Raw genomic sequence first — 27030 nt, forward strand, 5'->3', positions numbered from 1 at the left:
GTAACTTTAGCTCACCTTTAGCTCGCTTTAATTTACTTAAGCTCCTATATAGCTCGCTTTAAGTTACTTTAGCTCCCCATTACATTGCTCAGGATAACTTTAGCTCCACTTTTGCTCGGTCAAAATGACCCCTTTTGATTTTTTACTGCCAATGGAGCAACGAATTATTTTTTTGAGCGATTCATCACTTTCCGACTTTTTATGTTTTACCGAAAGACGCTTGGACGCAAAATAGGAGGTCTCTGCGACAAGAACTTTCGAAGATATTACTACTTATACTTAGAAGGACCGAGGGGGTTATCATTCGAAAGAGAATTACCGCCTCTTTCGAATGATACCAATATTACGTTTTTGGTGAAAAAGCGACTTAAGCGGTTATCCGGAGCGCCAAGCTAGGCAAGCGGTTGTCCGCAGGTGGGCGTGAGCTGAGCGTTTTCTCAGAGCCACCGAGGCGGTGAGCGGTTTTAGATAGGGGGTATCGCTATCGCATTCCTCACAAAATTCCGCGTCAAACGAGCCTACATGTAATAGGGTTCAGATAAGCGGTCAGCAAATGAAAAGCAAGTCAAAAAGTAAAAAAATGACAGCAATCTATGCCATTTTTGAACAGAACCCCATCACATGTAGGCTCGTTTGACGCGGAATTTTGCGTAGATTACGAAAATAGGTTTTAGAATCCAATGTTGTTCCATGGGAAAGAAATATTTCGAAAAAACAGAAATTGTAATGCCTTTGGAGCTTTAACGCCTTTTAAAGGTAGGATATCCTACCTTTGTTTTACCAGTGTTACTTTGCATTGCAATTACAAAATGATGCTTCCCAATTACAAAGTGGCGCTTTGCAATTGCAAAGCAATGCTTTGTAGTTGCAAAGGATCACTTTTTCAGTGCAAAGTAAATGCTTCGTAGTGACAAAGGATCAAAATACTGCGCAGTTCTGCAAAAGCAATGCTCTGTAGGAATTTAACAGCAGTGTAGACGATTCCGCACAGGCTTTTCGTGCGCAGTAGGTGTGCGACCCTGCGGTGGGGGAGAGTGACACCCCCCTTAAGCGCTCTGCGGAATCAGTCTACAGATCGAGCGGTGCTTTTTTTTAGAAAGGCCGCCTATTCTATATAAGAGGCAATACGGCTTCCCCGGCTTGTCCCCGCTTTTCGCCCCCCGTAATGCAGGACCGAGGTTTGGACGGATAGAGGATAAGACGAACGGACAGCCGAGCGCACTAAAGTATCATCGTCTGGATCGTCTGAGATGATGCGCCCGGGGTTCGACTCCCGGCCAGCGCAAAATATTTTGAGCAGATGATACCTTGAATAGCTTATGACTAAACATAAAGAATATATAAGTAACTTTAAGGTGTCAGCTAGCTTGTACTCTCGATAAGGGCAGAGAGCCAAAGCGCATGACGTCACCAGATGTATAAGGGGCGCGAGAAGTCGCCGGCCGGCCCCGCACGTTCCCACCAGCAATACCCAACAATACTGAGCCACGGATGCCGCCCGGCCTGCCTGCTGCCCCCTATCTCTTCCTCTATGCCATGCCGCTAGTCCATTGAATTGCAAGAAAGCAATTGCTAAAAGTAAGAAACAGCCATAAACAAATAACAGCAAAATATGAGAGAAAAGTAGGGCACAGACATATCCTGAAATTTGTATCATCTGCTTTCACGATACGTCCCTCGACGTAGCTTTTTTTTCGTCGCTTCTTGTCTCCTGTAGGACGGAAATATTGGGTGGCAAAAGCTCGAAAAATGTGGGATGAACGTTATTCGAACTAGCGGCCGTCCACGCCCCGAGCGACGAAAAGCGGCAAAAAAAAAAAAATGCGCTGGCCGGGAGTCGAACCCCAGACAGTTTCAGACTGGTCACAATTGAGCAACCTCAGCTGCCACAGAAGTGAAGGAGATAAAATATATATCTGCCTTAGCCGGGAGTCGAATCTCGGGCGAACAGTTTGACACGAGCACGATTTAGCGCGCTCGGCCGCCCGCCCGTCTTCCTCACTGCGCGTTCAAAGTCGGTCCTGTATTACGGGAGACAAGGAGCGACGCCAGTCAGCGACAGCGTAGAATGATTCGTTCCCTGGAGCGCTCGTCCGTATCTCGCCTCTATGGCTCAGTCGGTAGCGCGCCCGTTCAAAGCGAGGGAGGTCGGTGGTTCGACTCTCCATGTGTCTGAAATTTTTCTCAGGCCACCAAATTTCAAATGGACTTCAAACCCGTCATTTCACCACGCCCCTCTCGTGGAGTTCCGATGGCGTAGTGGTTACCGTTGTTGGTGGCACTGCGTCATAGGTGGCTAAAGTGTCGGCTCTGGGCCGGGGTTCGCGCCCTGGTGCCTGCCACCTTGCTATGGTAGCGGGGTGGATAATGAGACCTAGAAACTGGCTGAAAAGGGCTCCATGACCTATGGTGGGTCAGTACGATTAACCGACGTACGCTTCAACCGTCTCACAAACCCCGGGAGTATGTTCTGACCACTGCGGTTGGGAGCGGCTGTTCGGAACAGTGACCACAGTTCGCTAACTACTGCGGCGGGATGAGGAAAGTACTCCCAAAACAAATTGGGTACCCGTCGTTCCGGTAGGCGACAACCCTGGTTAACAGTTGGTCGGATCTAACAGTCTGGCTGCTGGCGTGGACACGCCGGAGCTCATCCGAACTCCAAAGTTAAGCACGTGGGGCCCCGTGTAAAAGCGGGGTGGGTACTCCCTCTTTTTCACATTCTTCGAAAAATAGTTTGGTCCTAAACGGCGCCTCTATAGTCTGTTCTGATGGTCTGTTCGGAATTCGCTGGATGGTGCACGCCTCCACCGCTCCCCCTTCGCCCTCCGCGCCTGCACGCTAGTGCGTAGGCAACCCATCGAGCTGCCACGTATTCTTACGGACACACGGTATACACGACAATGCCTTATACCTTAACAGGGAGGGAGCCCCCACCCCGAGGGGTCCCCCACTCTTAAAAATGGTGTTCAACGAGTTGGCGTGTTACCGACTAGGCCGTGTGACGGTTCGCGTCACTTGTTTCACCGTTCCAGCACTGGCGCCTGGCGCATAGGCAACCCTTTGTACGTTTCTGCTTCGGATTGCCGATTGGATGGCGTGGCCTGTGCGTCAGGGTCGTCTACTGTTCACACTGTAAAACGAAGAGTGACCTTTCTCTCCCGAATAGAGCGACGTATAGGCGTCATCGCTCTGTTAGAGCGATTTTTGCGAAATGACTGAACATGTGTCTTCTTCGTAACAGAAAATGTCGCAGAAACGACCCTAAACGAGCGACGTTTGCGAAAATGACATAAAATTAGTCTTATTCGTAACCAAAAATGTCGCGAAAAGTTATTGCAAACGAGCGATGTAATTAATATCGCTCTCCCAAGAGTCGTCAAACTGGCTTCACTGATATCGCTCTCCTGGGAGCGAAAAAGGTCACTCCTTTACTTGTAGTGCACCCTTTTTCCCCTCCCCCTTCCCCTCCAGATCCCAGCTGGTCGGCCGGCCGGCGCCGGTGTGTCAGAGCTAGCATGACCACCGGCCCGGGCGTTCCGATCTAGCTCCACCCAACACCATGCTCCTCCCCGGCAAGCTTCCCGGCCCCTTGTGCCAGGTTGACTTTAGTTTTGTTCACTCGAGCCTTGTCTAACGTTTTGCCTTTTACACCCCAAAAAATGTGTTCTCAATTCAAGAATGATCCCCAAAATTTTAAGGCAAATGTTCTTATAAGCCCTATTTACACTTAAATTAAGTAAACGGGGATTAAATTAATCCCTATTTGCCTTAAAATTTTGGGTATAAGCTGACTCAGGCCCTGTCGGACGTTAGGTTTAGGGGGATCCCGGGCCCCATAATTGTGTTAGTTTAGATGCGTCCAGGCCCTTTCGGCTTGTCAGGGAGTATGTGCAGAACAGGTCCTTGCTTTCTGCTTACGCCCTGAAGGCTTCGGATTTCGACACTCATCTATTTTCCGCCATCAAAACACCCAATTTTAGCTAAAATAGTGAGCCGCAAGCAACTCATGCATGCACGCATGCGCACGGTTTACCTACTGTGATCCTTCTGATCTATTCTATCATTAAAGCGTATTCGTCCGGAGGTTGGGTAAGGTTAGGTTATTCGTCTTACTCACACAACAACACTGGGCCGCACCAGAACAGCATCCCTGACGGCTTCGTCTCCAACTGGCCTCTCACACGGGAACAGCCCCCTACTGAAGACTCAGTTCAAGAGAAGAATATTCCAGATTTGCCAGCTTTTCACATGAGTTGTGCCAAACGTACGCCATCAAATGTCGCAAACCGGAGGCCGGACACTCTGAGACCACCACACCTGTACACATAAAATGTATGATACGGCTAGCATGTTGCTCTCTCGCAGGAGAGTGTCACCGACCATACATTTTATCGCACAGGACAGATCACACTACACAGACCCGTAGGCAACGGCGCGCGGCGCGGTAGGCAGGCGACTGAGCGGCGCGGCGAGCGGCGAGCGGCAGTGCGCATTCGTCCAACCAAGGTCTGTGGTGCCTGAACGCAAACAACCTAAGGTGAAACAGAGGTCTCTGCACTCTCTCTATATGCATGATATATATTATATATATGATATAGAGGTCTCTATACTCTATACTCTATATCACCGCCCCTCCCCCCCCTTCCCCCTTTCCTCCTCTATCAATTTCTCATCAGCTTTTCAGTAGTCTCGTACCGACAGTTTACTGAGAAACTAAACAAATGACTACAGCGAAGTAAATAAATTTAATTTCCACAGAGAGCAGAGAGCTAGGTTATGTTTTTATTATACAGTCTTGAGTATGGATGACAACGATATCGATGATGTCATTTCAAATGGCGGCGAAGATGAAGGAGAACCTTGCGAATTTTTTTTTGAATCCGATCATCTAGCACTGAAAGGGAACAAGGACTACTTAGATCTAATGAAAACCTTAGCAATTCTTCAAGCCCAAAGAAGCCGTGCTCTACAGGTGACCAGTTATTTTTATTCCTTTGTCATAAACTTTGTCTAATAATTTACCATAGTTCAAAATCTTAATTTACCGTAATTCAAAATCAAATACTGCATTCATGTGTTTCATTTATCATTTGTTGTCATCACTGCAATGTATGTTACGTGTTTGGTTTTTCTTACTCTTTTGATTACTTTTACTTTTAGGACTTGGAGACCATTGAGAAAATAAAAAGGGAAGCATTGAACGATCCCGAAAGCTTTATTTCTATCTTACAAGTTGGTGGAGATCTAGGAGTTCCTAATCGGCAGGTCTTAGCTGAGGTATGTTATGGTTTGAGTTAAAATTATTTTCCTTTGGAAATTTATTTTCTATCACTGGTTTTATTGCTTACCATTGAAGGTACCAAATATAGAATGGAGCGAATATAATACTTCAGCACCAAGTAATTTACTTATACGACCAACCACTAGGAGAAATGTCACCAGTGGTCACCACAAGACGGATTCCAGAAAAGTCAAAGATGAAGACAAAAATGGAGAAGTAACAGTGCGGGGGCGTACTTTTAATCAGAATAAGCCAGAAACATTCAATCAGGTTATTAACCTACTAATTAAAGTACTCTGATTTAGGATGATTATTTTTCTAATTCCCTGCTACTTTCCAGCTATGGACGGCAGAAGAACAACGAAGGCTAGAAGAGTTACTGATTGAGTACCCACCTGAAGAAGTAGAATCCAGGAGATACCAAAAAATAGCTGAAGCTTTAGGCAACCGTACACGTATGCAAGTTTCAAGCAGAGTGCAGAAGTATTTCCTTAAATTAATGAAAGCAGGTTTGCCAGTGCCGGGTCGAGCCCCACGCCTTCCAACCGAAACTCAGAAAAAGGTATGAACATATGAACGTATTTTTTAATCTGCTTGAAGTGTAATGTGTATTAGGCAAATCCATAACACTATTTTTCCAAAAAAATTTCAGGGGTCGCACAGCAGGCAGCGTACAAATAATTTCCTTTCCCGACCTTCTACATTTTTCCCTCAGCATCAGGATTTGCCTGTTTACATGTCAGATTATGATGATGGAGCTGAGCTTCCTGATAATATAGAAGATTTGTTAATAGTTAAAACTGAAACAACGGAGTATACTCTTTCTGATGAACAGAGGAAACTCAATCTTTTAAAAAAAGTCAAAATAGAGAAAGAAAGTGGTAATATTCATAATGGTATTCATGCTGGCTTCAAGGTTAGTCCTTTGTTATGTGTCTATGTTGATGTGTTTGTATTTCGAGTGGCTTGTGTACATTCATTTTCCTATTTAAAATTTTCTGTAATTTCCTCTTTTTACCCTCAGTGTGATTTATGTGATGAAGAGCCTATAGTTGGAACCCGTTGGCACTGTTTTGACTGTCCTTCAAACACCTCTGTGGACTTCTGCTCCGACTGTGTTGTCAGTCAGCTAGATTCAACCACTCCTCACCCGCCAAACCATAGACTAGAAGCAATTGGCACCCATACAACTTCAACTAGCAATGAGTCATATGACCCCGACTACCTATCACAATCGTTTTCTCAGAGCTACAACTATCTAGACTCCAATTTTCTTCCCCACTGATGCTTTTCTTTAAAAGTTGCTTGAATTTCACTTAATGACCTCAGAAGCTGTGATACCATCATTTGCCATTAATTGATGGAAATGACGGAAATGTAGTACAAAATCTTCTGAATTCCTCTTGTATTTTATATTAAGGTGTATTGTATCACCTGTGATGTAGACAATATTCAGAGGTAACTAGAGAATAAACTTGACCTTCAAAATGCTGGTTCTAAAATATTGTAATCCATTCCACCTCCAACTTCAAATATAGATGAATGTACCTGTGGGACATTCCCCCTTTAAAAGTTTCATTACAAATTAGTTTTTAAGCACCAAGAATGTGGTGGAGTCAATTTATGGCCAGGTCAGTATAGTAGGTCCCCCTTTGATTTTCATTGTGGGGAGTGGAATAAAAAATTCAGTAACATTAGCAATAATACTTTACATTACTCTATATTTGAAATATATGTAAAAGAAATAGTAAAATATTGCGCAAGGGTGGGTGGACCATCTGGACATATCCCTTGATTTCTAACAAAATTAGATTGAGAGATTGAACCCTGTTCTTTTCCACGACTTTTTTTTGTGTTGGAAAAGTCTATTACTTTAATAGGAGAGTGAGCAGCAACATTGGGTCAAGAGAAATTTTTTCACAAAGGCCACTGATCCAAAAGTATCTAGTAAAGAATGATTCAACACACCGTATTTATTCCAATGTAAGCCTCACCTTAATGACCCATTCTAAAACCCAAAAGTCATGATGCAGCTTAGAATAGAATACCTGTTTAGAAGAGGTCTTATAGGAGTACTGTAAAACTTAACTATGCACTTAACAAGAAAAAATATTGAAAAGTGCACTTATTTTCATCTGCTTTAGAATGAACCTACCTACTCCTACTTGCAGCAACACTAGATATATAATGACTAGAAAACATCTGAACTCATGAGCAAGGACAAGTGAAAGAAAGACAGAGTGCAATGCTGAGAAAATGGATGGGTGGAATGGGAAAATAACAGAATAAAATTAAAAAGGCAAACTATATTAACCAAATTGCAGACACTATACCTTTCACTAACAGTTGATTAAATTTTCCTCCTAATGTTTGCACAAATACTACAGTCAACAGACAAAAAATATAAATTGTCAGCTGGCCTCCAATTCAAAACAAAACAAAACTGCCAATTCATAATTCATAACATAGGTATGCGTTGATCAGTAGGAGGTTTCTCCTCTTTTAACATGTTTTCTCTAGCAAATGTTAAATTTGCTCTAAATTCATTCAAGTCAAGAAAGTTAAAAGAAATTATCCACAAAATCTTTTGAATCATAGTGGTGGTGAATAAACTCTGTACAAAATTTAATTACATTACTCCCAGCCATGATGTTTACTGAAATGTGATATACACAACAGTACACTTCATACAAGATGAAGACATATAAAATTTAAATTCTCTCCTGAATAAAGGGATGCAGAAGGGCTTGATTGATGGCTGGTCTCTTGCTTGAGTCCAGCATGCATATCTTGTCCAGAAGATCTTTTAATTGTGAAACTTTTCTGGCTTGATCTTCAGGAAGATTTTGGTTTCCAACTAGCTCTGATTGTAAATCTCTACTTGGATGTAGAGTGGTTAGAACTACAACTTTTTCCTGAAGAGACAAACAATTGTTCTTATTCGTATGGTATTTTAAAAACATATGAACAAAACATACAAATATGTAGGCAGATAAGAATTTACTTACACGTTCAGTAACCTTATCCACTTCGTGGTACAAAAAGTTACAATTTCCATCAAAGTGCTGATCTCTGAATGCTCCCTTCCGAATGAGTTTATTTGGCATTTTCCCTTTAAGGTCCATGAAAAATTTGAGCATCTGCAGATTGAAATGTAAGAAATGAAAAACCAGCAAGAGTGGAATTAGAGTACAGTACCATGTGTCACGGCTAGAACGCAGCAGTGTTTCGGGTTTGCACACCCTGGGGCCGTAGGGGCCATGGCACCTTACAGGTGTCCTTGACCCCCTGGAAAAATGACATTTTGTAGTGCACTTATCTTCAAAACTACACAAGGTATTTTAAAACCTGAATTATGTCCTTGTAGTACATGCACCAATACTTCGTAATAACGATTTGTTTTGAGCACAAGAGTTCAATTTCTTCACTCCGAAGCTTGCTGAAATTAGCCCTCTACTTGACTTTCACGTGTGTTTTGGTGGTTTACCGCGGTTGTATATTTTGGAGACAGCTAATAATATCATGAACGGCTGCCAAATATTCAAAATTGTTTGCGACAAACACAATAGAAACTAATGAAGAATTGAAATAAAATAACAGTTTTGCTGCAACTCAAACGGATTTCTGGATGTAAGTGGATTAAGATACACGTGCACGAGGTGTCAAGGATGGGAACAGAGTGTCAGAGAGGAGTTGCTACCCCCTGCCACAGCAGACTAGCTGCACTACAGTATGTGGGTTTGCCTACTCGCTTCACCTGTAAGGCCCCATGGCCCCTAGGGCCAGGAGTTGTTGCTGACCGTTGGTCATGGCCTTGACACATGGAACATAATTGTAGAACATGTTGTTTTTTTATAATACTCACCTGGTTGTTTGTCTTCCCAGAAAACATGATCTTGCCAGTGTACAACTCATATATAGTACATCCAGCAGACCACATATCTATTCCAAAGTCATAGGGGATACCAAGAACTGTAATACAAAAGGAAAAAAAGGTGTAAAACAACTTAAGAACCAAGTTAAAAATTTGAAAGAGAAACCATTGAGAAGAATGAACAAGGTTTGTCGATTGATAGTAAAAATAGTGATAATAATAATAATGCATACTAATTTCAGGAGCTCGATAAAATCTGCTGACAAGGTAAGGTGTAATTTCATTGTCAGCAACATGGGAAGCTGAACCAAAATCACAGAGTTTCAAGACAAGTTTGCTTTCATTGACCTAGAAATAAAAATAAATAAATTACCAGTTATTGTAGCTGACACATGTGACCTAGGGAAGGAATGACAGACAGTACATAGCTTCAGCTCTTCTTAGTGAAATATGGAGCCTCAGTCCCCTGCATGGAGGTGATAGGCTTAAAGGCCGGTAACTGCTGCTCAACACCTCAAAAGCAAAGCATATATTAGAACTACTATTGAGTCTGCTTTGTCATCAAAGATGAAACTATGTATTTTCTCTTCAGGATGGGAAAAACTAAAAGAAATTCATAACATTTCAAAGTGGAACTCACAAGAATGTTGTCAGGCTTTATATCTGCATGGAGTATATTAGCTTTTTTCAATAACTTGAGAGCCAGAAATAATTGCTGACTGTACGATCGCACAGCTTTCACATGAAGACCGACATCTTTACCATATTTCTTGAGCACCTAACAAAAACAAGATTTCAATCAATTTACCAGGACTAATTTTTTTTTAATTTCAAGGATTATTTTAACAGCCCCATACCTCTCTTAAATTCATACTTAGTGGTTCAAAGACCATACATAAATGTTGTTTATGAAAGAAGTGCCTAAATAGGCGAAGACAGTGACAGCGGTCATCTGGATCAGCATCATTTAATCTCTTCAATACTTCTAACTCCTTCAGACCAGTCTTGTGCCTAAAATGAATTAATGTATTCATTAAAATTAGTTTTCTTTCACAGAGCAATATTCTACAATAGATAGAGTTAAAATAGTAATACATGATTTCATTGTTACGAATGATCTTGACAGCAACATCCTGATTGCCTCGTGCTCCATCTCTAGCTCTAACAACATTGGAAAATACACCTTGCCCAGTATAACCATAAACATTATAGCGCCCATCAAGGACTTCTCCAATTCGTACACGATAATAGCCTTCAGCATCATCCCAATTGTCAGTTAAACTTGGATTCTCAGGGACTCTTCCATGCTTTTCCAACGCACTTGGACTCTAAAATAAAATAAAAAATAATAAATAAAATAAAAAACAACAACAATTAGGGCACAAGAGTTTGAGCAAAAATAGAATGTAGCAGTAAGACAGAGAAAGACAAGTATAAGATAAATAGGTACTAACATTGACTGCTGCAAAATTATCAGCTTCTGCAAACATATCCCAGTCATTCTTTTTGCCCGTCTTTTTCTCCTCCTTGGTTTCCTTCGATGACGCCTGTTCCTCTGCTTCAGGCTGATCAAACCTTGACTTTTTCTTTGACTTTGGCTCACTTTCAGGTGAAGAAAGCTTCTTCTCAATTTTCTCATTGACTGTACTTTGACTATCACTTATAAGCTCCACAGATCCAGGTCGAGTCACAGGGCTGCCTGAATCTGAGGCATTGGGATTGGAGGCAGATAGATTTGAATCTTCACTAACAGCTCCTAACCTCTAAAAGTAAAATTAAAAAAAAAAATGAATGAAGAAATGTGACTGGAAACAGAAGTAAGAACACAGAAACCATCAAGATTACCTTAAGCAATTCTTCTCTCTGTTTCCTCCTGCGTTCAATTATTTGCTCTTCATCTTCTTCATCTTCATCAATGCTTATATCGGGTGCACTGTAATTCAGAAGTTATACTATTGAACAATTTTATTCTAGAACTATATTGACATAAAAAAGGGTGGGACTTAGACTTACTCCTCTTCTGATGAAGATTTGTCTTGCTTCAGGCCTTCAGATAAGCTTCCTTTAAATTTGTCATCTCGGTCTCTTCTGTCCTTGTTGTACCTGGCGCAAGATGAAACTTTGTTAATTTTGGTGGCACAAACAGAGATGACCAAACAGGATGCTGAACTTGCCTGCTACTTTGGTATCGTCCACGGCGGTCTCTTTCTCTGCTACGTGGTGACATGGCTCTCCAGGATCCTCTGTCTCTGTCCCGATCTCTATCCCTCTCAAGCCCTCCCTTATCCCGATCACGTTCACGCTCTCTTTCTCTATTTCTATCTCTATCAATCCTCCTATCCCTCTCTCTATCTCTTTCTCTCTCACGATCTCTTTCCCTCTCACGCTCTCTTTCGCGTTCACGTTCTCGATCGCGTTCACGATCTCGTTCACGATCACGTTCACGATCTCTTTCCTTCTCCCTATCCCTTTCTCTCTCCTTCTCCTTCTCCTTCTCCTTCTCCTTCTCACGATCAGAATGCAAACGGTGACGTCCACCTAAAAAGTTCATAACATATCTAATCATGATATATTTTCGGACACACTAAAAACAAAACACTGAAAATTTGAGAACTTACCAACAGGCGATCGGCTGCGACTAACTCTTCGCTTGTCATCTCTTTTACGGGTGTCATCATCTTTTCTACGAGAATCTTCTGGTCTCCTACTGAGGGTATCACCTCGCAATGACTCCACTTTTCTACAACATCCAAAGAATAAGAAAACAAAGCAAGAAAACAAATTGAGGATAGAAATGGAAAACAAATACAAACCTATTCTTATCTTCAGGTTTGGAATCTTTACGTTTAGGAACATCTCCATCCCGCAGGCGCTTGGTTTGCTCCTTCTGATCAGACAGAACTTTACGCTTTTCTTCTGGAGCAGTCGCACTGCCAATCTTGGCCTTCTTTTCTAAGGCACCACCACTACAAGGCAACTAAAATTACAAGCCAGAATAGAGCAAAGACAAAGCAGTTTAAAAGGAAAGCACTTACCTGCTAAGCTTGCGTTTTCGTCTGTCAGTCCGCTGATTTTCATCTTTGTCAGAGTCGTCATCAACCAGATTGATCACTTCCGGATCTTCTTTCACCCTTTCTTCGGACAAGCACTCACCAAGACGAGCTTGCAACAGCTCCTTTAAAAGAAAATTAGACGCAAAAGTTAAGACAGTGCATTAAATGTGCAAGAGCCATGATCCATCCTAAGAATAAGAATATAAATCAAATATTTGTGAAATACTCTCACCTTCTGCCTCATCAATTCGTCCAGGTCAAGATCAACATCATCTTCAATAACAACTTCTAGGTCAGAATCAATATCTTTGTCTAATTTCACACTGGTTGTGCTAGAGGGAGTGTCAACATCAACAGTCACTGTTGCACTACCATTTGTGAGCAGCTTCTGATCTTTAACCGGTTTCTTGTCTTCCCCATTCTCACTTTTCCGACGCTTATGTTTCTTGTGTTTCCTAGAAACAATTTCAGAAAATAGTGAATAACTCCTATTTGGCAGGAAACTATGAATTAGATATCAGTAGTAGAGAACAATACTTTTCATGTTTTGATGAATGCTTTTTATGTTTGTGATGTTTGTGTTTCTTCTTTTTCTTTCGACTGTCTGCCTCTGAGGATTTGGAAGTGTCCCCTGCCTTATCTTCCACAACCTCAGGTGAATCGGATTCCACAGAGGCATCAGAGTCATCAGAAGATCTGGAAGATGAAATATAAACACTAGTTATATTCAGGTTAGGCAAGACTTGGACAGTGCACATAGATAGACGAACAAATTATCTAGAATGATTACAGATTCCATTCAAGACAGATAAAATATATGAGGACATATTAATAATTGTTATTTAAAAAATTTCAACTGTGCCTAAAGGCCACTTAGCGTAAGAGGGAGCATTAAATAGGATTAACAAATAAAAATGCAAGATCTTTTATCTTTATTTTATCGTCTATTGACGACGAAGCCGGGCTCAAATTTGAGGTTAATTACCACCAAAGTCTAACTTAAAATGCTTGCTGATAGTGGGTATGAGGGTTTATGACGATGTCAAAATCATTTGTAATTTATATACAGTCATAGTCACAAAAATAAAAAAAAAGTTTCAAAGGCAAAATGTAACTGGATTCGGAATCGTGCTTCCTACGAACCCCAGTGAGGTTCCACAAACTAAGCATAGCAAAGTAACTTACAATTCATAAACTGATATAATATGGACAGATTATACAATATATAACTTATATTACTTACCCCATAGCTGCTGACTTGTGAGGGGTAAATGAACTGAGGGATCAAAACATGAGAGACGGCAATCGGCATCGGCAGATTATCACAACGCCATTTTGACTTCGCCACATTCCGTCTCGGTCCCTTCGGCGTAATCCTCTTTACTGGTTTATGGATGCCCCCCAACCCACCCCAACGGGAGGAAAGGGGGGAGGAGGGAGGCAAGAGGAAAGAAAGAGTTGTTGCTGTTGTTGTTGCTGTTGTTGAGCGTGGCCGAAGACTTCATCAAAACATTGATCTGCCAGATGCCCTGGTAGTTCCCTGAGCGGAACAACTTGCAGCTTTACGGTGATATTTTAAAATTAAACAACGGCGACTCGCTTAGGTTTTCTGTCGTTCCGACGTTTCCTTTATCCCGTCGGAACCATGGCTGCTAAACCAGTTAAAGGTACAGTATTTTTTTGCATTCTATGTTTCAAATTTCTCAGTAGAAAGACAACTTTTCAGTGTCCTCATTATGTTTAGTAATTATTGGTTTCTATCATTTTGATTTTATTTGGAGTTGTCAGTGAAATTTTTTGTGTGGTGTCATGTAGATGGGGTGTCATAACCTACCATTTCATCTTATTATAATAACTCAAAATTGTACGCCAGGTTGTGAAAGTTCAAGCGATGATGAAGCTGTCAGTGTACCTGTCAGCAGTAACGCTGCAGGATCTTCAACTGCAGACAAGGACAAGACAGCCATTGAAATGATAACACGTTACATGGCAGAGAAGCTGGGGTTTATTGACACAGAAGAAAAATCTCATGAAAAGGTCCCTTGGTGCTATCTTGTAAAAAGAGGAGAGTGGTCTAATTGTTGTCATGATAGATTTCTAATATTTGAATTTTGATCCAGGTTCTTGATGAGCTTACACTGGATGGAGTTGTTAAGCATATTAAAGATGGTAAAATTAAAAACATTATAACAATGGCAGGAGCAGGAATCTCAACTTGTAAGTTGAATAAATTTGTAGTTTTTTTTTTGTGTTTTTTTACGAACTGTTTTGTTTAACATAACTAATGAAGTTTTTGAATTTTAGCTGCTGGGATTCCAGATTTCCGCTCCCCTGAGTCTGGTCTCTACCATAATTTGGAAAAATACAATCTTCCTCACCCCCAAGCAGTTTTTGAAATTGATTTCTTTGATGAAAATCCTAAACCATTTTTTCTTCTTGCAAAAGAACTTTATCCAGGATCTTTTAAACCAACTCCTTGTCACTATTTTATTCGCTTGTTACATGAGAAAGGCATGTTACTTCGACATTATACCCAGGTAAAACATATTAAAAAGACAGTTTGTCCACCTAAAATATTTTCTCTAATTTTTATGAAGCTCAATTTTCTCTTTAGAACATTGATACACTGGAACGTGTTGCTGGTATTCCAGGAGAATCTTTGATTGAAGCTCATGGGACTTTTTACACAGCCCATTGTCGAGAATGCAAGGCAGAATACAAGCTTGAATGGGTGAAAGGTAAGGAATTGTTTATTTGTAGCTTATATCATACCATAACTGTAATAGTCTTATTTTAGCATTGATTAAAACAGCAATCCTATTTTCACAGAACATATTTTTTCTGACAAGATACCAATATGTGAGAAATGTCCTGGTGTTGTGAAGCCTGACATTGTGTTTTTTGGGGAAAACTTACCAGACCGATTTTATTCTTCTGTTGGAGAAGACTTTTCCCAAGCTGACTTACTCATTGTTATGGGATCATCATTGGTTGTTCAACCGTTTGCTTCTTTAGTAGACAAGTCAGTACATTTAAAAAAAAATTAACATGTGCAGTTTATTTTTGATATTTATTTTTAGAAATGAGACTGAGGATGAAGTGCTCTATTTCGTAAATTTTACAGAGTGCGGGACAACTGCCCTCGGCTTCTCATCAACCGGGAGAAGGCAGGGGAAGGTGACAAGTTGATGGCTCTGCTTGGAATGGGAGGTGGAATGGACTTCAGTGAGAAAAGCACAAGAGATGTGGCGTGGATTGGAGATTGTGATGATGGATGCCAACTGATGGCCGACAAACTGGGATGGGGTGTAAGTATTCTTCTCAGCTGTGTTATCCTTTCAAGCACAAGATTTTTCCCAATTTCAATATTATATCTTTCCATTTTTATTCAGGATGAGTTAAAGGAATTAATAAAAAAAGAGCATTCAAGGATTGACAGTGAGAAGAAACCTACCTTACACAAAAAAAATGAAGAAAATTAATCCTGATTAAAATAATTGAGCTGAGTGAATAGGCTTTATCAAATTTAATGTTCATGGAATTGTTTGTTCAATTAATTCTGCGAGCCTTGGTTTCTGTGAAACAATTTTCCTAACCGATCTTAATCAATAGAATAGAGAAATAGTGACAGCAGTGACAGTTTGAGAAGTTGTACTATTGAATTGTATCTGTGATTACACTGGTGATTTAGTTCTACTATTTATTCATTCAATTAAAACACTGGATTGATTAAAACTCTTTAATTAAATGGCAATTCAATTTTATTCTATTTCATTGACAATATAGTGATGATACCATTATATTTTTATTATCTAGTAACTTCGCCCAAATAATGTGTACTGTTTGGGTTTTGCTTTGCAATCAGGATGAATGCAGCGATCACTATTTGTGATCTGAGTTGGTTGTTGGAATGGAATACACAAGCTCTTTGCGCCCATTGATGGACCTGAAGCGTCTTCTGTTTCATCCCTGAAATGATTCATTCATCAGAAATTGGAACTTACATGAATGCAGAAACAAAGTCCCACAACTTTGATCAATACTCACTTAACACTGTCCTTTTTGATCTTATCTTCACATGGGATTTCACCACAGAAAGGTGCTAAAATGATGTTCTTCTTGTCCACACCATCACAAAATTCTTCCCACTTCTTACAAATAGTGGTGTGGTTCTTCATTTCTGCTGATGCTCTAAGAAGTAAGAATTAACAGATGATAAATGATTAAAATAAAAAATAATAAAACAGGTTGACTATACTATCACCAAAGGACACATCACCTCTGCTTCACAACTTACTTTTCAAACAGTGCCTTTTGAACAGTATCAAGAAGAGCAGCAATATCTTCAGCAGCCTTAGAACGAGAAATTGTAATCTTCTCTCCATTGTCACGCCTTACAGCAACTAACTGCTGATTTTTCAAGTCCTTGGGACCAAGTTCCACTCTAATGGGGACTCCCTTTAAGAACATAAATTCAGGTTAGGAGGAAGTAAATGAAAAAGCACTAATGAAATACATTGAGTACATGGTTTAAATGGATGGGTAGAAAGCAGACGTTTCTGAACAGGATTAAAAAAGCTACAGTTTGCGATTCTACAGCATACTTCAATGTACCTTCAACTCCCAGTGATTAAATTTCCATCCAGGCGAGTAGTTGTCTCGATAGTCCCCTTCAACACGAATATTCTTCTGCTGAAGGCTTTCCTCTAACTCTTTACATGAAGTGAACAAAGCATTCTTCTCTTCTTCTTTCATGGAAACTGTTACTCCACAAGGTACAATCACAACCTGTTTTGGAGCAACGCGAGGAGGAAGGACAAGTCCTTGGTTGTCCGCATGCACCATGATCATAACACCTGAGAACATCATAAATATGAGAAAGTAATAAAAGATTACTTTAAATGTCTAAAGAGATAAGGTAAAATAAAATATCATGACGTACCAATAGTTCTAGTGGTAAAACCCCAGGAGTTTTGGAAAGCATATTTTTTCTCTTGAGTTTCAGGATCTTCAAACACAATTTCAAACATTTTTGAAAAGTTTTGACCAAGGTGATGGGAGGTAGCGCCCTTTAACAGAGATTAAAATTGTAGATAAGGATTTCGCAAGACAAAAAGAGTTCGCTACGTACAATATTACTGTACTAATAAGTCTCAAGCATACCTGAATTGCTCGACCACTTGCAGCAACAAATGCTTCGACAGTTGTAGTAAAATATCCACCAGCAAACTTCTCTTTCTCTGTTTTACGACCCTTAACTACTGGAATTGCTAGCAGTTCCTCATATATCCTAGCATAAAGATCTGGAAGAGCAAAGTTGAAAAGAGTGTAGATAACATTAAGTTTTCTTATCTACTTAAAAGTGTATGTATGTACTTAAGTGCTACACATACCTAAGATAGTGTATACTTCCTCTTCGGCATCCTTTTGATTAGCAAAAGCAGTGTGACCTTCTTGCCACAAAAACTCACGAGTTCTTAGGAAGGGCTGAGGATGTTTGAACTCCCATCTCTAGTTTTATAACCATGAAATATGTGTGATATTAGATTAAAACACAGTTCAATGATGATATCTGATGCAATTTTCAGGTATTATTAGAAAACTTACAACAACATTGTTCCACTGGTTGAGTTTGATTGGCAGGTCTCTGTAAGATTGCACCCACTTGGCAAATGCAGGATACATCACAGTTTCACTGGTGGGTCGAATTGCTATGGGTTCAGCCATGTCTGAATCTCCTGACTTTGTGACCCATGCAACCTGAAGCAAAAATATATGTTTGTAATAAATCATATAAAAATGGCGAAATATATTTTCTTCGACCCAATGATATGTTCTTACCTCAGGTGAAAAATCAGCTATGTGGCTCTTCTCCTTTTCAAGAGCTGCACGAGACACAAAGATAGGGAAATAGCAATTTTCTACTCCTAATTTCTTGATTTCAGAGTCAAACCAAGAACTGAGCTGTTCCCAAATTGAGTATGACCATGGGCGGAGAATGTAGCAGCCACTAACATCATAATATTCAATCATTTCTCCTTTCTGAATCACTTGAGAGTACCAATCAGGTAAGTTTTCCTCTTTCCGTGCTTCCATACCCAAACGAGTTTGTTTCTTGGTAGCTTGACCATCCTATATTCAAATCCTCAATTATAGCATTGCACAGTAAACATGTCAACACAAAAGGTGAGTTTGCACATACCTCTACCACTTTTTCTTTGGGTTGCTGTTTTGGCTTAGACTTTTCTTTAGGTTGAGAGGGGGCCTTGGCAGCTTTTGGATTGCGTCCCGCGGCAGGGAATTCATTCCCAGTTAAAGTCTTGTACTCTGCTTTGAGCCCAAGAAGAACCTGGACTGCAGCATCAATCTCATCCTTTAACAGAAGAAAATAAAATCATCATAATACACTCGTAATAAAATACAATCATAATACACAATTCATACAAGCTTTCACTTACTTTGCCTGCTCCTGCAGATTTCAACTGACGAACTTTTTCGCCTTGTTCATTCACTTTAGTGACTAATGAGTCAACTTTATTGTCTGCCATTGCAGTTGGAGGTGCTGTGGTTACAACCCCTGGTTTCCACTCTGAACCTGTCAAATTCTTATAGTTGGCTTTAAGTGAAAGTAGAGCTTTCACTGCAGTATCAATCACGTCTTTACTTGCTTTCTCAGCTTTTAATTGGCGCACTTTGTCACCCTGCTTAATAATAGATGAATTAAGCTCTGCAGAGCTATTACCAATGGTTTCTGGTGCTGGAGAGGCAGTAGAAGCAGATGGTTTCAAATCAGGTTTCCAGTCTTCCCCAGTAAGTGACTTGAACTCTGATTTCAATGCCAGTAATGTTTTCACCTCTTGGTCAATTGAACTTTTTTCAGCCTTACTAGTTTTCAGAGAACGAACTTTGTCACCTTGCTGAGCAATTTTCTCCAATAACTCATTCCGCTTTGAGGAGTTGTTTGATGATACTGGGGATGCTGGAGGAGGAGATACTGGAGAAGGTGATGCTGGCTGAGTAGTTGATACTGTTACAACTTGACCTGGCTTCCAGTCTTGCCCACAGGCAGACTTGTACTTTGCTTTCAAGTCCAATAATACTTGAACTGCAGCATCTATGTCTTTCTTTGGGGCTTTGTCAGCTTTAAGCTTGCGAACTTTGTCTCCCTGATCAGTTATGAGGGCAGAGAGGTCACCAGCTGCTGAAAGAGGGGCAGGAACTGGAGTTGCAGGTCCTGGAGATGATGGCTGCGCACCAGGCTTCCAATCTTTACCAGTAACTTTTTTGTACTCTCCCTTCAGGTCTAGCAAGACCTTCACTGCAGCATCAACCTGGTCTTTGGGAGCCTTATCTGTTTTAATCTTGCGAACTTTGTCGCCCTGTTCAGCAATTTTGGTCAAGAGTGATGCCTCATCATTTAAAGATTGTTTCACAATTGGAGCTGTTGGAACAGCAACATTAGGTTTCCAATCAATACCACACGCAGATTTAAATTCAGCTTTTAAATCCAATAAAGTTTTGACTGCTACATCAACTGTGGGCTACAAGATAAAAATTAAAAATTAAATTAGAAAGTACAAATTAATTTGGGGAACACTTGTGATGTGATGAGTTTATGGACTTCCTTTACCTTGTCAGCTTTGTCAGCCTTCAGTTTGCGTACAACATCACCTTGTTGAACAATAAGGGCATTAATTGCTGATGCATCTCGGACTCCAATAGGCTTAGATGGGACCTCAGTGACTGGAGACTTCTCGGCAACTTTTCCCTTAGCTGATTGTGTTTTCTGAAACCCAGTTAGAGTTTAAAGAAAAGCCATCATTATGCCGTGCTACTAATGCAAATCCTTCACTGTGCACAACTGTCTATACACACTACAGTTATATATTCTGAACTTGAACATCATGTTATCTTCTTTCATAAAATGTTTTACATTCTATTCTTCCAAAATAAAGTCAATGTAATTCATTCTGCCACAAGATATCTCAAGTTCCATATTGATTCTTAACTAATGTAAACACCTTTCATGATGAGTAAATACGTAAGGCACATAAACAGGTGCCAGCTGTCGACAAACTAGCCGACTAGCATCGGTGAGAGTGAGAGTAGACACGGTGGCAGTCATAAAATGTCCACTTCCCGCGGTCACCGAAGAGCCGAGGACTTCAACGCACTTTCACTTTCCCTCCCAACTTTTGCCCCGCCGAAAAGCCGATTCGTCCCGATGACACGTCACGGCCTCATTCGGGTGCCATTCGGGTCGATCCGAAATGTACCCGAAGGTATCCGAGGTATGCCGAAGTAACCGAAACCGACCAATGAGACGAACGAGCAAAGAGGCGGCAAAATTTGAATACAGTGACGGCTGGCTGGTGCTGACTGGTGTGTTGTACCGTATACACCAAGAACAAAATTTCTGCAGATAGTGAACTTCAATTGCTTAATAGATACTGAATAGATAACTACTAACCAGAATCAGAAAAAAAACACTGAAGGATGCATGAAAGTTATCAAAAATAACTTTTTAGTGAAAAATGAATTTTAATGTCTAGAATAGTCCCTAATATAGGGCCCCAAAATGTTTTAACTCTTCTAGTGATTATTAATCCAGGCTTATGTAGCTACCTTTTGCTTCTAGAGATTAATTTAGAAACTGTATCAATGACTATTTGCCCACTATGTACACAGTAGTTCTTACTATGATATTTAGGGTGAATAAAAGATTTCTATTCTATTGTATTTTCTATTCTAATTTTCAAATTTAACTGGATGTGGACAAATTGTGCTTACCTCTTTCGCACTCATAGCTTGTTCCTGTTTCTTTGGCACCCCAGCAGTGGGCAGTTCTTTTTGGTGACCATCAGGTATAGCAATAAGGACAATGGGTGATTCTTTGCCAATGTGTGGACTGCAAAATAACGGTATATTAGATGCAATTAGTTTATATGACCCGATAGATGACGAGAGAAGAGTGATACCTTAGCGGCTCATAAGCACTGTCGACACGGAAGAATCCTCTGCGCTGCAACTGAATTATGTCTCCCACTTTGAGAGCTGCTAGTTCGGGATCACCAGTCATGGCAACTTCAGTCTAGGAAAGAGGAATAAAAACACTTAATATAATCCATAATTCCCAAGTTGTTTGTACCAGATTCATCATCATTTTGCTTGTTTTACCCTAGTATTTTTAGGAATATATGTTTTGAAGTCTTCATCTTTGGCAAGCACAGCTTTACTGATAATGTGATCATAGTAAACACAATATGTAGGGGTAAATTTGCCTTTAGGAGTCTCGGCAAGCCATGTGATCTTCAATGTTTTTTTGAAATCCTTATTTTCAAGGTTTGCCTCTACTTCTACAGATTCAATTTTCCCTCCAACCCTAACAAGTTTTTAAAAAATAAAAAAATTAATGAAGAGGTAAGAACAAGATTAGGAAAGAATTTCAGCACTTTGTTGAACAGGCGTCTCTTACCTATTGATCTTTTTGATCAACATGTTGCCCCAGTTAATAAACGTTGTGTTTTCTCCCTCTTTCAGAACTTCTGCATCAGCATAGTCAATTAGCACTCTAGGTCCTACCCAAACCTTCTTGACACCAATATCAGAGTTCTTAGGATGCTTTGGTACATCTATGCACTCTTCTTTTACTCCTTTCACCAAAACAGGAACTGTGGACCCCGCTTCTAGTGCAGTAAATCGAGGAGCAATAGGGTCAATAACCTATGGACAAGCAAATAATGTGTATTAAAGAAACAAAAATTAAATCCAACAGTTAGAGATTAAAAAAAATAATTGACAAGTACCTTCTTGTTGAATGCCCATATTTTGTCCCATTCCATAACAACAACAGACCTTGAAGAGCCTTGGGCTATGATAAACTGTTTCAAACCTTCAACAGTCATACCTCTTCGAAGAACACCTCTCACTGTTGGGAACCTTGGGTCATCCCTACAGTTGTAGATAGCCAAAAAGTAATTGAATGATTCTTTACAAATTGATACAAAACTCATTTATCAATAAAACCTTAAAATGTACTGACCATCCATCAACAAGACCTTCTTCCACAAACCATGTTAATTTTCTTTTGGACAGTACAGTGTTGGTCATATTAAGACGGCTGTATTCCCAAATTACAGGTTTCCGGAGTCCCAAAGCATCAATGAACCAGTAGAACTGATCATCACGATCATGGTACTCCATTGTTCTCAAACAATGGGTGACACCTTCAATGCTATCCACAATAGGACAGGCAAAGTCATACGTTGGATAGACTCTGTGAAAATAATAAATGATACACCATCATTAATAATAGTGAAGTTTTAAGTTGAAATCTTAAAAGTATTGAATGAAACACTCACTTATACTTAGATCCAGTTCGAGGGTGGGGTTCAGGCTTGCAACGATAGATTGTTGGGTCACGCATACAACCATTATGAGAATTCATGTCTATCTTAGCTCGTACACAGCACTTGGTACCTAAAGCAGTACCTTGCTTCATTTCATTCCACATAGCGAAATTCTTTTCCAATGCTTCAGAAAACCAGAAAATTATGTTAGCTTATCAGAGAACAATTTTAAATTCGACAGTACATATAGCTTTCAAGTACATACAATTAGTTCTGTTCTTTGATTCTGTTCTTTGCTCGCGCTCTGCTTTCATTTGTTCTGGCTCTGTGTCATCCACATAAGCTTTCCCTTCTTTCATCAATTTTTCACACATATCAAGCATTAAGTCAAAGTAGCTTGAGGTGTGGGTAAATTCATCAGGAATTATTTCAAGCATTTCAAGGTCTTCAAGAATCACCTGCAATAAACATAAGAATGATTAAGGTGTGCTTCATCTAAGAAACATGTAAATTTCAGATGAATGAAACCATATATTTTACCTTTTCAAAATCAACTTTTTCCTTAGCTGGATTAGTGTCATCAAATCTCATGATGAGTTTGCCCTTGAAAGCCTGTTGATAGTACTGATTTAAAAGCGCTGCTTTAGCATGGCCAATATGAAGATATCTAAACAGTAAATCAAATCAGATTAGACCAGTGTATCAGATCATTACACCAAACTCTAAGAGAAATTATTCTTACCCACTAGCTTCTGGGGGAAAACGGACAACAACTTTACCCATCTCTGCTCCAGGTAGATCAATGAATTTCCCTTCCTCCTTCCGTCCTGTTTCTTCGGCAGCCTGATTTTGAGGCTTCGAGGCAGATTTCACCTCTTCAGGCAGAGAAGAAATAACACTCTGAACTGCAGGCAAAGATCTAATAAATTCAAACCACCTCTTAACATTTAAGTATGCCTTCGAGCTCAGAACAGCTGAAACATCAGCACTGCCTGTAAGAATTAAGAAAGAGATGCATCAGTTTTAAACGATAAATAAATTTCGGAGAAATAAGAATAAAATCCTCACTGTAAAGTGACCCCCAAACAGCAAAATCAGCTGCTGTCAGCTTATCACCAACAAGATATGTGATAGGTCCCAAGACACGGTCAAGGTAGGCAATGGCATCTTTCGAGTCATTTTTGCAAACCAAGGGACCTGTGCTGAAGGAAAGCCAGTGATCCACCTGCCAAGAGAAGCACAATATTAAATAGCAAATAAATATTTCAATTAATGACAAGCTTCAAAGAAATATTATCTCTAACCTCAGCTTGATCCAGTATATTACTGCCATAAAGACAGAGCTTAGGAGAACTGCGAGCAAGGAAGCGGCAAATGGTCGACACTGAAGAAAGTGAATCGGAGCCAACTTTCAGAGAAGTTTCTTTACTCCAATCGACCTTTATTTTCTGGGAATCCTTCACAAACTCAACCAGCACTAAGGCACCTGCAATATAAGGAGATTAAAAAAAATTATTAAATTTAAAAATGAAGCAACCAATAAGGTAGAGAAGGATGTCTGATAAAAATATGCATCTCTAGATTTTAGGGGTTAGAAATGAATCTTACCTATCGGTGCATCCGACAAATTGGCAGTTAAGACACAAGCCATGATCTGCCAGGACCTTTACGGCAGGGATTTGAAATAATCAGGCCAGTTGCGACCTGAGTTAAGAGTTCAGAGTATCAAGTACCACTGCACGAAGGAAGAAAAGCAGACGATATGGAGAAACTGATGCAACTTCTCGCTGTGATTTGCGAGGTTAGGGTTGGAGGAGGGAGCGGGGAGCGGCGGAAGTTCAAACATGAGTGAGGGATATGCCACTCAGCATGCGATGTGAATTTAAGTCCGTTTATAGAAAGTGGAGCAAATACTGGGAAAGATATTGCCATGAAACATTGTTCATACGAAAATAAAGAAACATTAACATACTTTTGCTGGAAAATGTTTATAATAACTCAACATTGCTAAACGAAAAGCGAAAAGCGTGGGGAAGTCTCGTGTCTTCTGCTTTCACTCTTGCACTTGCACAATACTTCCCATTCACCATTACTATAAAGGCAGCATTTAACAAGCTGGAGGGGTGTCAATCATAATATTACATCTTGGTTTTCGATGGAACAGTTGTATCAAATTGACATACTATAGATTTTGTGAGACACTTGAAAACAAAACTAAAAATTGAATTCTCCCGCATTTTTCACTGTCAAACCTCAAAGAACCGAAGGAAGACGAGAACTAGAAGGCATACAAATAAAACTTCAAGTAAATTGTTCTTAGTGTCGCATGAAAATGAAAGATTTTAAAGTAAAATAAGAAGAGGGTCCCAAAAAACACAAAATTGATGTTAGAAGGAAACATAAACTTATAAACACCGGAAAATATCAGAAAACGTTTATACTCTCCCTCTAAGGCGGTGTGTCACGTGATCGTCAGATGACCGTGACGTCAGTGACTTCCGGCCATTGCGCCCTCTTCAGCCCGTCAGATTTTGCTGAGCTACTGTACTGTGCACGCATTTTCATCGGTGCTCATCCTCTGTCCCCATTGCGCGGAACAGGGTATTTTAACAACCGATCAAACTTATTTGTCGTATGTCCATCCAGAATTTAAACACATTCGGTGAGTTCCACAAACTTTTGTATTTCGGTATTTATTTATCCTTGTCAGCTCTTGCACAACCAAGATGGCGGTATGTTTTCGTTTTTTCTATGACCTCGATTTTATTTGGACACTCCCGATTTTTCCTCACGGTTTCATATCCTTTTCAGTTTCCTTGTTACCTTCATTACACTTATTTTCATCAGCCGAACGTTCCATACACTCCACCTAGTTTACCTGAACGATTTTCTGTTCGTTTGTTTTTTGCGTACTCCAGTCCGTAAATAGCCGATCCCTGACTGACAGTGCTCATTCCAAAATTACGATAGATATAAGGCCTGTAGCTTCATTTTCGGGAGCCCCTGGTTATTTAGTTACTGCGATTTTGTACTGTTCTGTTAAAGATTATTCATTCCAGTACTTTGCCTTGACCCAGATTTCCTAATTGTGATGTTTAGTTATTTACCTTTAACAAATTGTTGGGTATTGATTGAGGGCTCTGTGAAGCTTGTCAGTGTTCATGGAGATGGCTAGTTGTCAAACTGTTCATTTCAATCAGTACATTTACTTGACAGTATTTAGTCATCTTATTTGATCTAATTTCTGTTTTACCCATCGACTTGTGTTATATCTAATTATTTTATTTTTTGTTTCAGACCCCTTTGCAGATGCAATCAAGGGTGCAGATGATGATGTCCAAGACGGTCTCGTGCATATAAGAATCCAACAACGCAATGGTCGTAAGACTCTAACTACAGTGCAAGGACTTTCTTCAGAGTATGACCTGAAGAAAATTGTCCGAGCATGTAAAAAGGTGCGTAAAGATTAAGACTGTAATTACTTCATACAATTATTTGAACTATCATAAATTTTTCTTATTTTTTTTTAGGAGTTTGCCTGCAATGGAACTGTAATAGAACACCCAGAGTACGGTGAGGTGCTTCAACTACAGGGCGACCAGCGAGAAAACATCTGCCAGTGGCTCACCAAGTCTGGTCTGGCTAAGCCAGATCAGCTAAAGGTGCACGGCTTCTAGGCATGTTCTCACAACAAATAATTGTTTCTTTTCTGTTTTGAATTTTCGATTTTACTCTTCCACAATCATAAAATGACAGGAATTGCAAGCTAGCATGTACCTTGGCACTATTGATGACTTCAGAGAAATGTAGCCAGCCAAAGGCTAAAACAAAATCACAAGTTGAGTTTCTGTTAAGTAGATCGAATTCCAAAATGTCCAAGTTTGTACTGTACAGTTACTATTTTTATATAGGATTCCTTGCTCTTGAGAGTACTGCCTCTTCTACCTTGGGCTAATTGTTCTACAATTGTACTGTTTTTATCATGACGTTGCACATGTACTATTGTTGCTTGAAATGTCATCTTCATATACTTCAAGAGTAAAGATATGCCTGTAAACCTAGCTGCATAGCTTGTATGTGTTTTTAGTTTGGATTCATATGACTTCATTTGTTGATAAGAAACTTTTCTAAATTTTTTCCCCTCCATGCAGGTTTCACTCAATAAATGCTTTTTAAAATAATTTATACATCCTGGGGTATTGTATTATGAAGAACCCTTCGTCCTCAGAACTAACATCACAGTTTTTACCTACCTGCTGCCTATACTTACATGGTTCTTAAGCAGTTTGAATATGTGTTTCATCTGCACCTTCATATCACATAGTTCAATAGTTAGGTGGTGGCCCAAAGGAAGATGTACGCATCTCCACTTCAGCCTGACCGGTCACGGGTCTATCGGGAAAATTGGGTATTTCCTTAATCTTTTTTTCTAAACTACCAAACAGGCCCCACAGGTTTTCTCTTTGGGGG

General features: G+C 40.0%; 6 protein-coding genes across 8 annotated transcripts in view; 3 read left to right on the forward strand and 3 right to left on the reverse strand.

Annotated features, from left to right (window-relative positions):
• Positions 1-4618, reverse strand: part of LOC113202981 (probable 3',5'-cyclic phosphodiesterase pde-5) — a 26659-nt gene extending 22041 nt beyond the window's left edge. The window contains exons 1-2 of the mRNA XM_052265850.1: positions 4424-4618; positions 4121-4320 (exon numbers count right to left, since the gene is read on the reverse strand). The gene's annotated coding sequence lies outside the window, so the exon portion shown is untranslated. The remainder of the gene's footprint in view (positions 1-4120; positions 4321-4423) is intronic.
• Positions 4619-4734: 116 nt separating this feature from the next.
• Positions 4735-6772, forward strand: LOC113202978 (ZZ-type zinc finger-containing protein 3). Its single transcript, XM_026417446.2, has 6 exons — positions 4735-4975; positions 5164-5280; positions 5360-5554; positions 5625-5846; positions 5937-6200; positions 6309-6772. The coding sequence occupies exons 1-6, from the start codon at positions 4805-4807 to the stop codon at positions 6567-6569; spliced, it is 1230 nt and encodes a 409-aa protein (XP_026273231.1). The 5' UTR covers positions 4735-4804; the 3' UTR covers positions 6570-6772.
• An 803-nt stretch (positions 6773-7575) lies between these two features.
• On the reverse strand, positions 7576-13613 carry LOC113202977 (serine/threonine-protein kinase PRP4 homolog). 3 transcript variants are annotated; one of them, XM_026417444.2, is made up of 17 exons: positions 13455-13612; positions 12749-12907; positions 12444-12666; positions 12194-12333; positions 11972-12124; positions 11777-11898; positions 11333-11696; positions 11172-11261; positions 11004-11091; positions 10613-10921; positions 10254-10486; positions 10016-10169; positions 9799-9936; positions 9392-9506; positions 9150-9256; positions 8293-8424; positions 7576-8199 (listed from the first exon to the last, which is right to left on the reverse strand). In XM_026417444.2, the coding sequence occupies exons 1-17, from the start codon at positions 13457-13459 to the stop codon at positions 7996-7998; spliced, it is 2736 nt and encodes a 911-aa protein (XP_026273229.2). In that variant the 5' UTR covers positions 13460-13612; the 3' UTR covers positions 7576-7995. The 3 variants fall into 3 exon arrangements, 2 of the variants coding, with proteins under 2 accessions (XP_026273229.2, XP_052121808.1); XR_008010967.1 differs by lacking the exons at positions 7576-8199; positions 8293-8424 and adding an exon at positions 9583-9671 and having other exon boundaries at positions 9165-9256; positions 13455-13613; XM_052265848.1 differs by lacking the exons at positions 7576-8199; positions 8293-8424; positions 9392-9506 and adding an exon at positions 9532-9671 and having other exon boundaries at positions 9165-9256; positions 13455-13613.
• A 65-nt stretch (positions 13614-13678) lies between these two features.
• LOC113202979 (NAD-dependent protein deacetylase sirtuin-2) lies at positions 13679-15965 on the forward strand. The gene is made up of 8 exons (XM_026417447.2): positions 13679-13878; positions 14085-14248; positions 14332-14428; positions 14516-14748; positions 14826-14949; positions 15041-15233; positions 15336-15519; positions 15604-15965. Exons 1-8 carry the CDS (start codon positions 13857-13859, stop codon positions 15691-15693), a joined length of 1107 nt encoding a protein of 368 aa, XP_026273232.1. The 5' UTR covers positions 13679-13856; the 3' UTR covers positions 15694-15965.
• Positions 15937-24376, reverse strand: LOC113202976 (bifunctional glutamate/proline--tRNA ligase). The gene is made up of 25 exons (XM_026417443.2): positions 24169-24376; positions 23865-24046; positions 23629-23785; positions 23303-23552; positions 23101-23227; positions 22826-23018; positions 22573-22744; positions 22254-22487; positions 22018-22162; positions 21687-21934; positions 21389-21593; positions 21190-21302; positions 21002-21119; positions 19842-19997; positions 18670-19752; positions 18414-18584; positions 18053-18343; positions 17819-17971; positions 17605-17722; positions 17375-17514; positions 17154-17280; positions 16826-17067; positions 16509-16669; positions 16259-16402; positions 15937-16180 (listed from the first exon to the last, which is right to left on the reverse strand). Exons 1-25 carry the CDS (start codon positions 24209-24211, stop codon positions 16024-16026), a joined length of 5130 nt encoding a protein of 1709 aa, XP_026273228.1. The 5' UTR covers positions 24212-24376; the 3' UTR covers positions 15937-16023.
• A 677-nt stretch (positions 24377-25053) lies between these two features.
• On the forward strand, positions 25054-26747 carry LOC113202982 (eukaryotic translation initiation factor eIF1). Its single transcript, XM_026417450.2, has 3 exons — positions 25054-25222; positions 25858-26015; positions 26091-26747. Exons 1-3 carry the CDS (start codon positions 25195-25197, stop codon positions 26235-26237), a joined length of 333 nt encoding a protein of 110 aa, XP_026273235.1. The 5' UTR covers positions 25054-25194; the 3' UTR covers positions 26238-26747.
• The last annotated feature ends 283 nt before the right edge of the window (positions 26748-27030 follow it).

The sequence above is a fragment of the Frankliniella occidentalis genome, unplaced genomic scaffold (genome assembly GCF_000697945.3).
Source record: "Frankliniella occidentalis isolate FOCC.00 unplaced genomic scaffold, Focc_3.1 Scaffold31, whole genome shotgun sequence".
NCBI lineage: Eukaryota > Metazoa > Arthropoda > Insecta > Thysanoptera > Thripidae > Frankliniella > Frankliniella occidentalis.

What these genes read in the sequence shown, in the direction of transcription:
- LOC113202979 (XM_026417447.2), top strand. Translation starts at nt 13,857, where the DNA reads ATGGCTGCTAAACCAGTTAAAG. An exon ending in AAGAAAAATCTCATGAAAAG is followed by an intron (nt 14,249 to 14,331) that starts GTCCCTTGGTGC and finishes ATTTTGATCCAG; the next exon opens with GTTCTTGATGAGCTTACACT. An exon ending in TACTTCGACATTATACCCAG is followed by an intron (nt 14,749 to 14,825) that starts GTAAAACATATT and finishes TTTTCTCTTTAG; the next exon opens with AACATTGATACACTGGAACG.
- LOC113202976 (XM_026417443.2), bottom strand. Translation starts at nt 24,211, where the DNA reads ATGGCTTGTGTCTTAACTGCCAATTTGTCGGATGCACCGATAG. An exon ending in CGAACTGGATCTAAGTATAA is followed by an intron (nt 22,488 to 22,572) that starts GTGAGTGTTTCA and finishes TTATTTTCACAG; the next exon opens with AGTCTATCCAACGTATGACT. An exon ending in GAAGGTCTTGTTGATGGATG is followed by an intron (nt 22,163 to 22,253) that starts GTCAGTACATTT and finishes CTACAACTGTAG; the next exon opens with GGATGACCCAAGGTTCCCAA.
- LOC113202977 (XM_026417444.2), bottom strand. An exon ending in ACGAATTGATGAGGCAGAAG is followed by an intron (nt 12,334 to 12,443) that starts GTGAGAGTATTT and finishes TTTCTTTTAAAG; the next exon opens with GAGCTGTTGCAAGCTCGTCT. An exon ending in AGAGAGAAGAATTGCTTAAG is followed by an intron (nt 10,922 to 11,003) that starts GTAATCTTGATG and finishes TTTTACTTTTAG; the next exon opens with AGGTTAGGAGCTGTTAGTGA.
- LOC113202982 (XM_026417450.2), top strand. Translation starts at nt 25,195, where the DNA reads ATGTCCATCCAGAATTTAAACACATTCG. An exon ending in CCAGAATTTAAACACATTCG is followed by an intron (nt 25,223 to 25,857) that starts GTGAGTTCCACA and finishes TTTTTGTTTCAG; the next exon opens with ACCCCTTTGCAGATGCAATC. An exon ending in TTGTCCGAGCATGTAAAAAG is followed by an intron (nt 26,016 to 26,090) that starts GTGCGTAAAGAT and finishes ATTTTTTTTTAG; the next exon opens with GAGTTTGCCTGCAATGGAAC.
- LOC113202978 (XM_026417446.2), top strand. Translation starts at nt 4,805, where the DNA reads ATGGATGACAACGATATCGATGATGTCATTTCAAATGGCGGCGAAGAT. An exon ending in CAACCGAAACTCAGAAAAAG is followed by an intron (nt 5,847 to 5,936) that starts GTATGAACATAT and finishes AAAAAATTTCAG; the next exon opens with GGGTCGCACAGCAGGCAGCG. An exon ending in GTATTCATGCTGGCTTCAAG is followed by an intron (nt 6,201 to 6,308) that starts GTTAGTCCTTTG and finishes TTTTACCCTCAG; the next exon opens with TGTGATTTATGTGATGAAGA.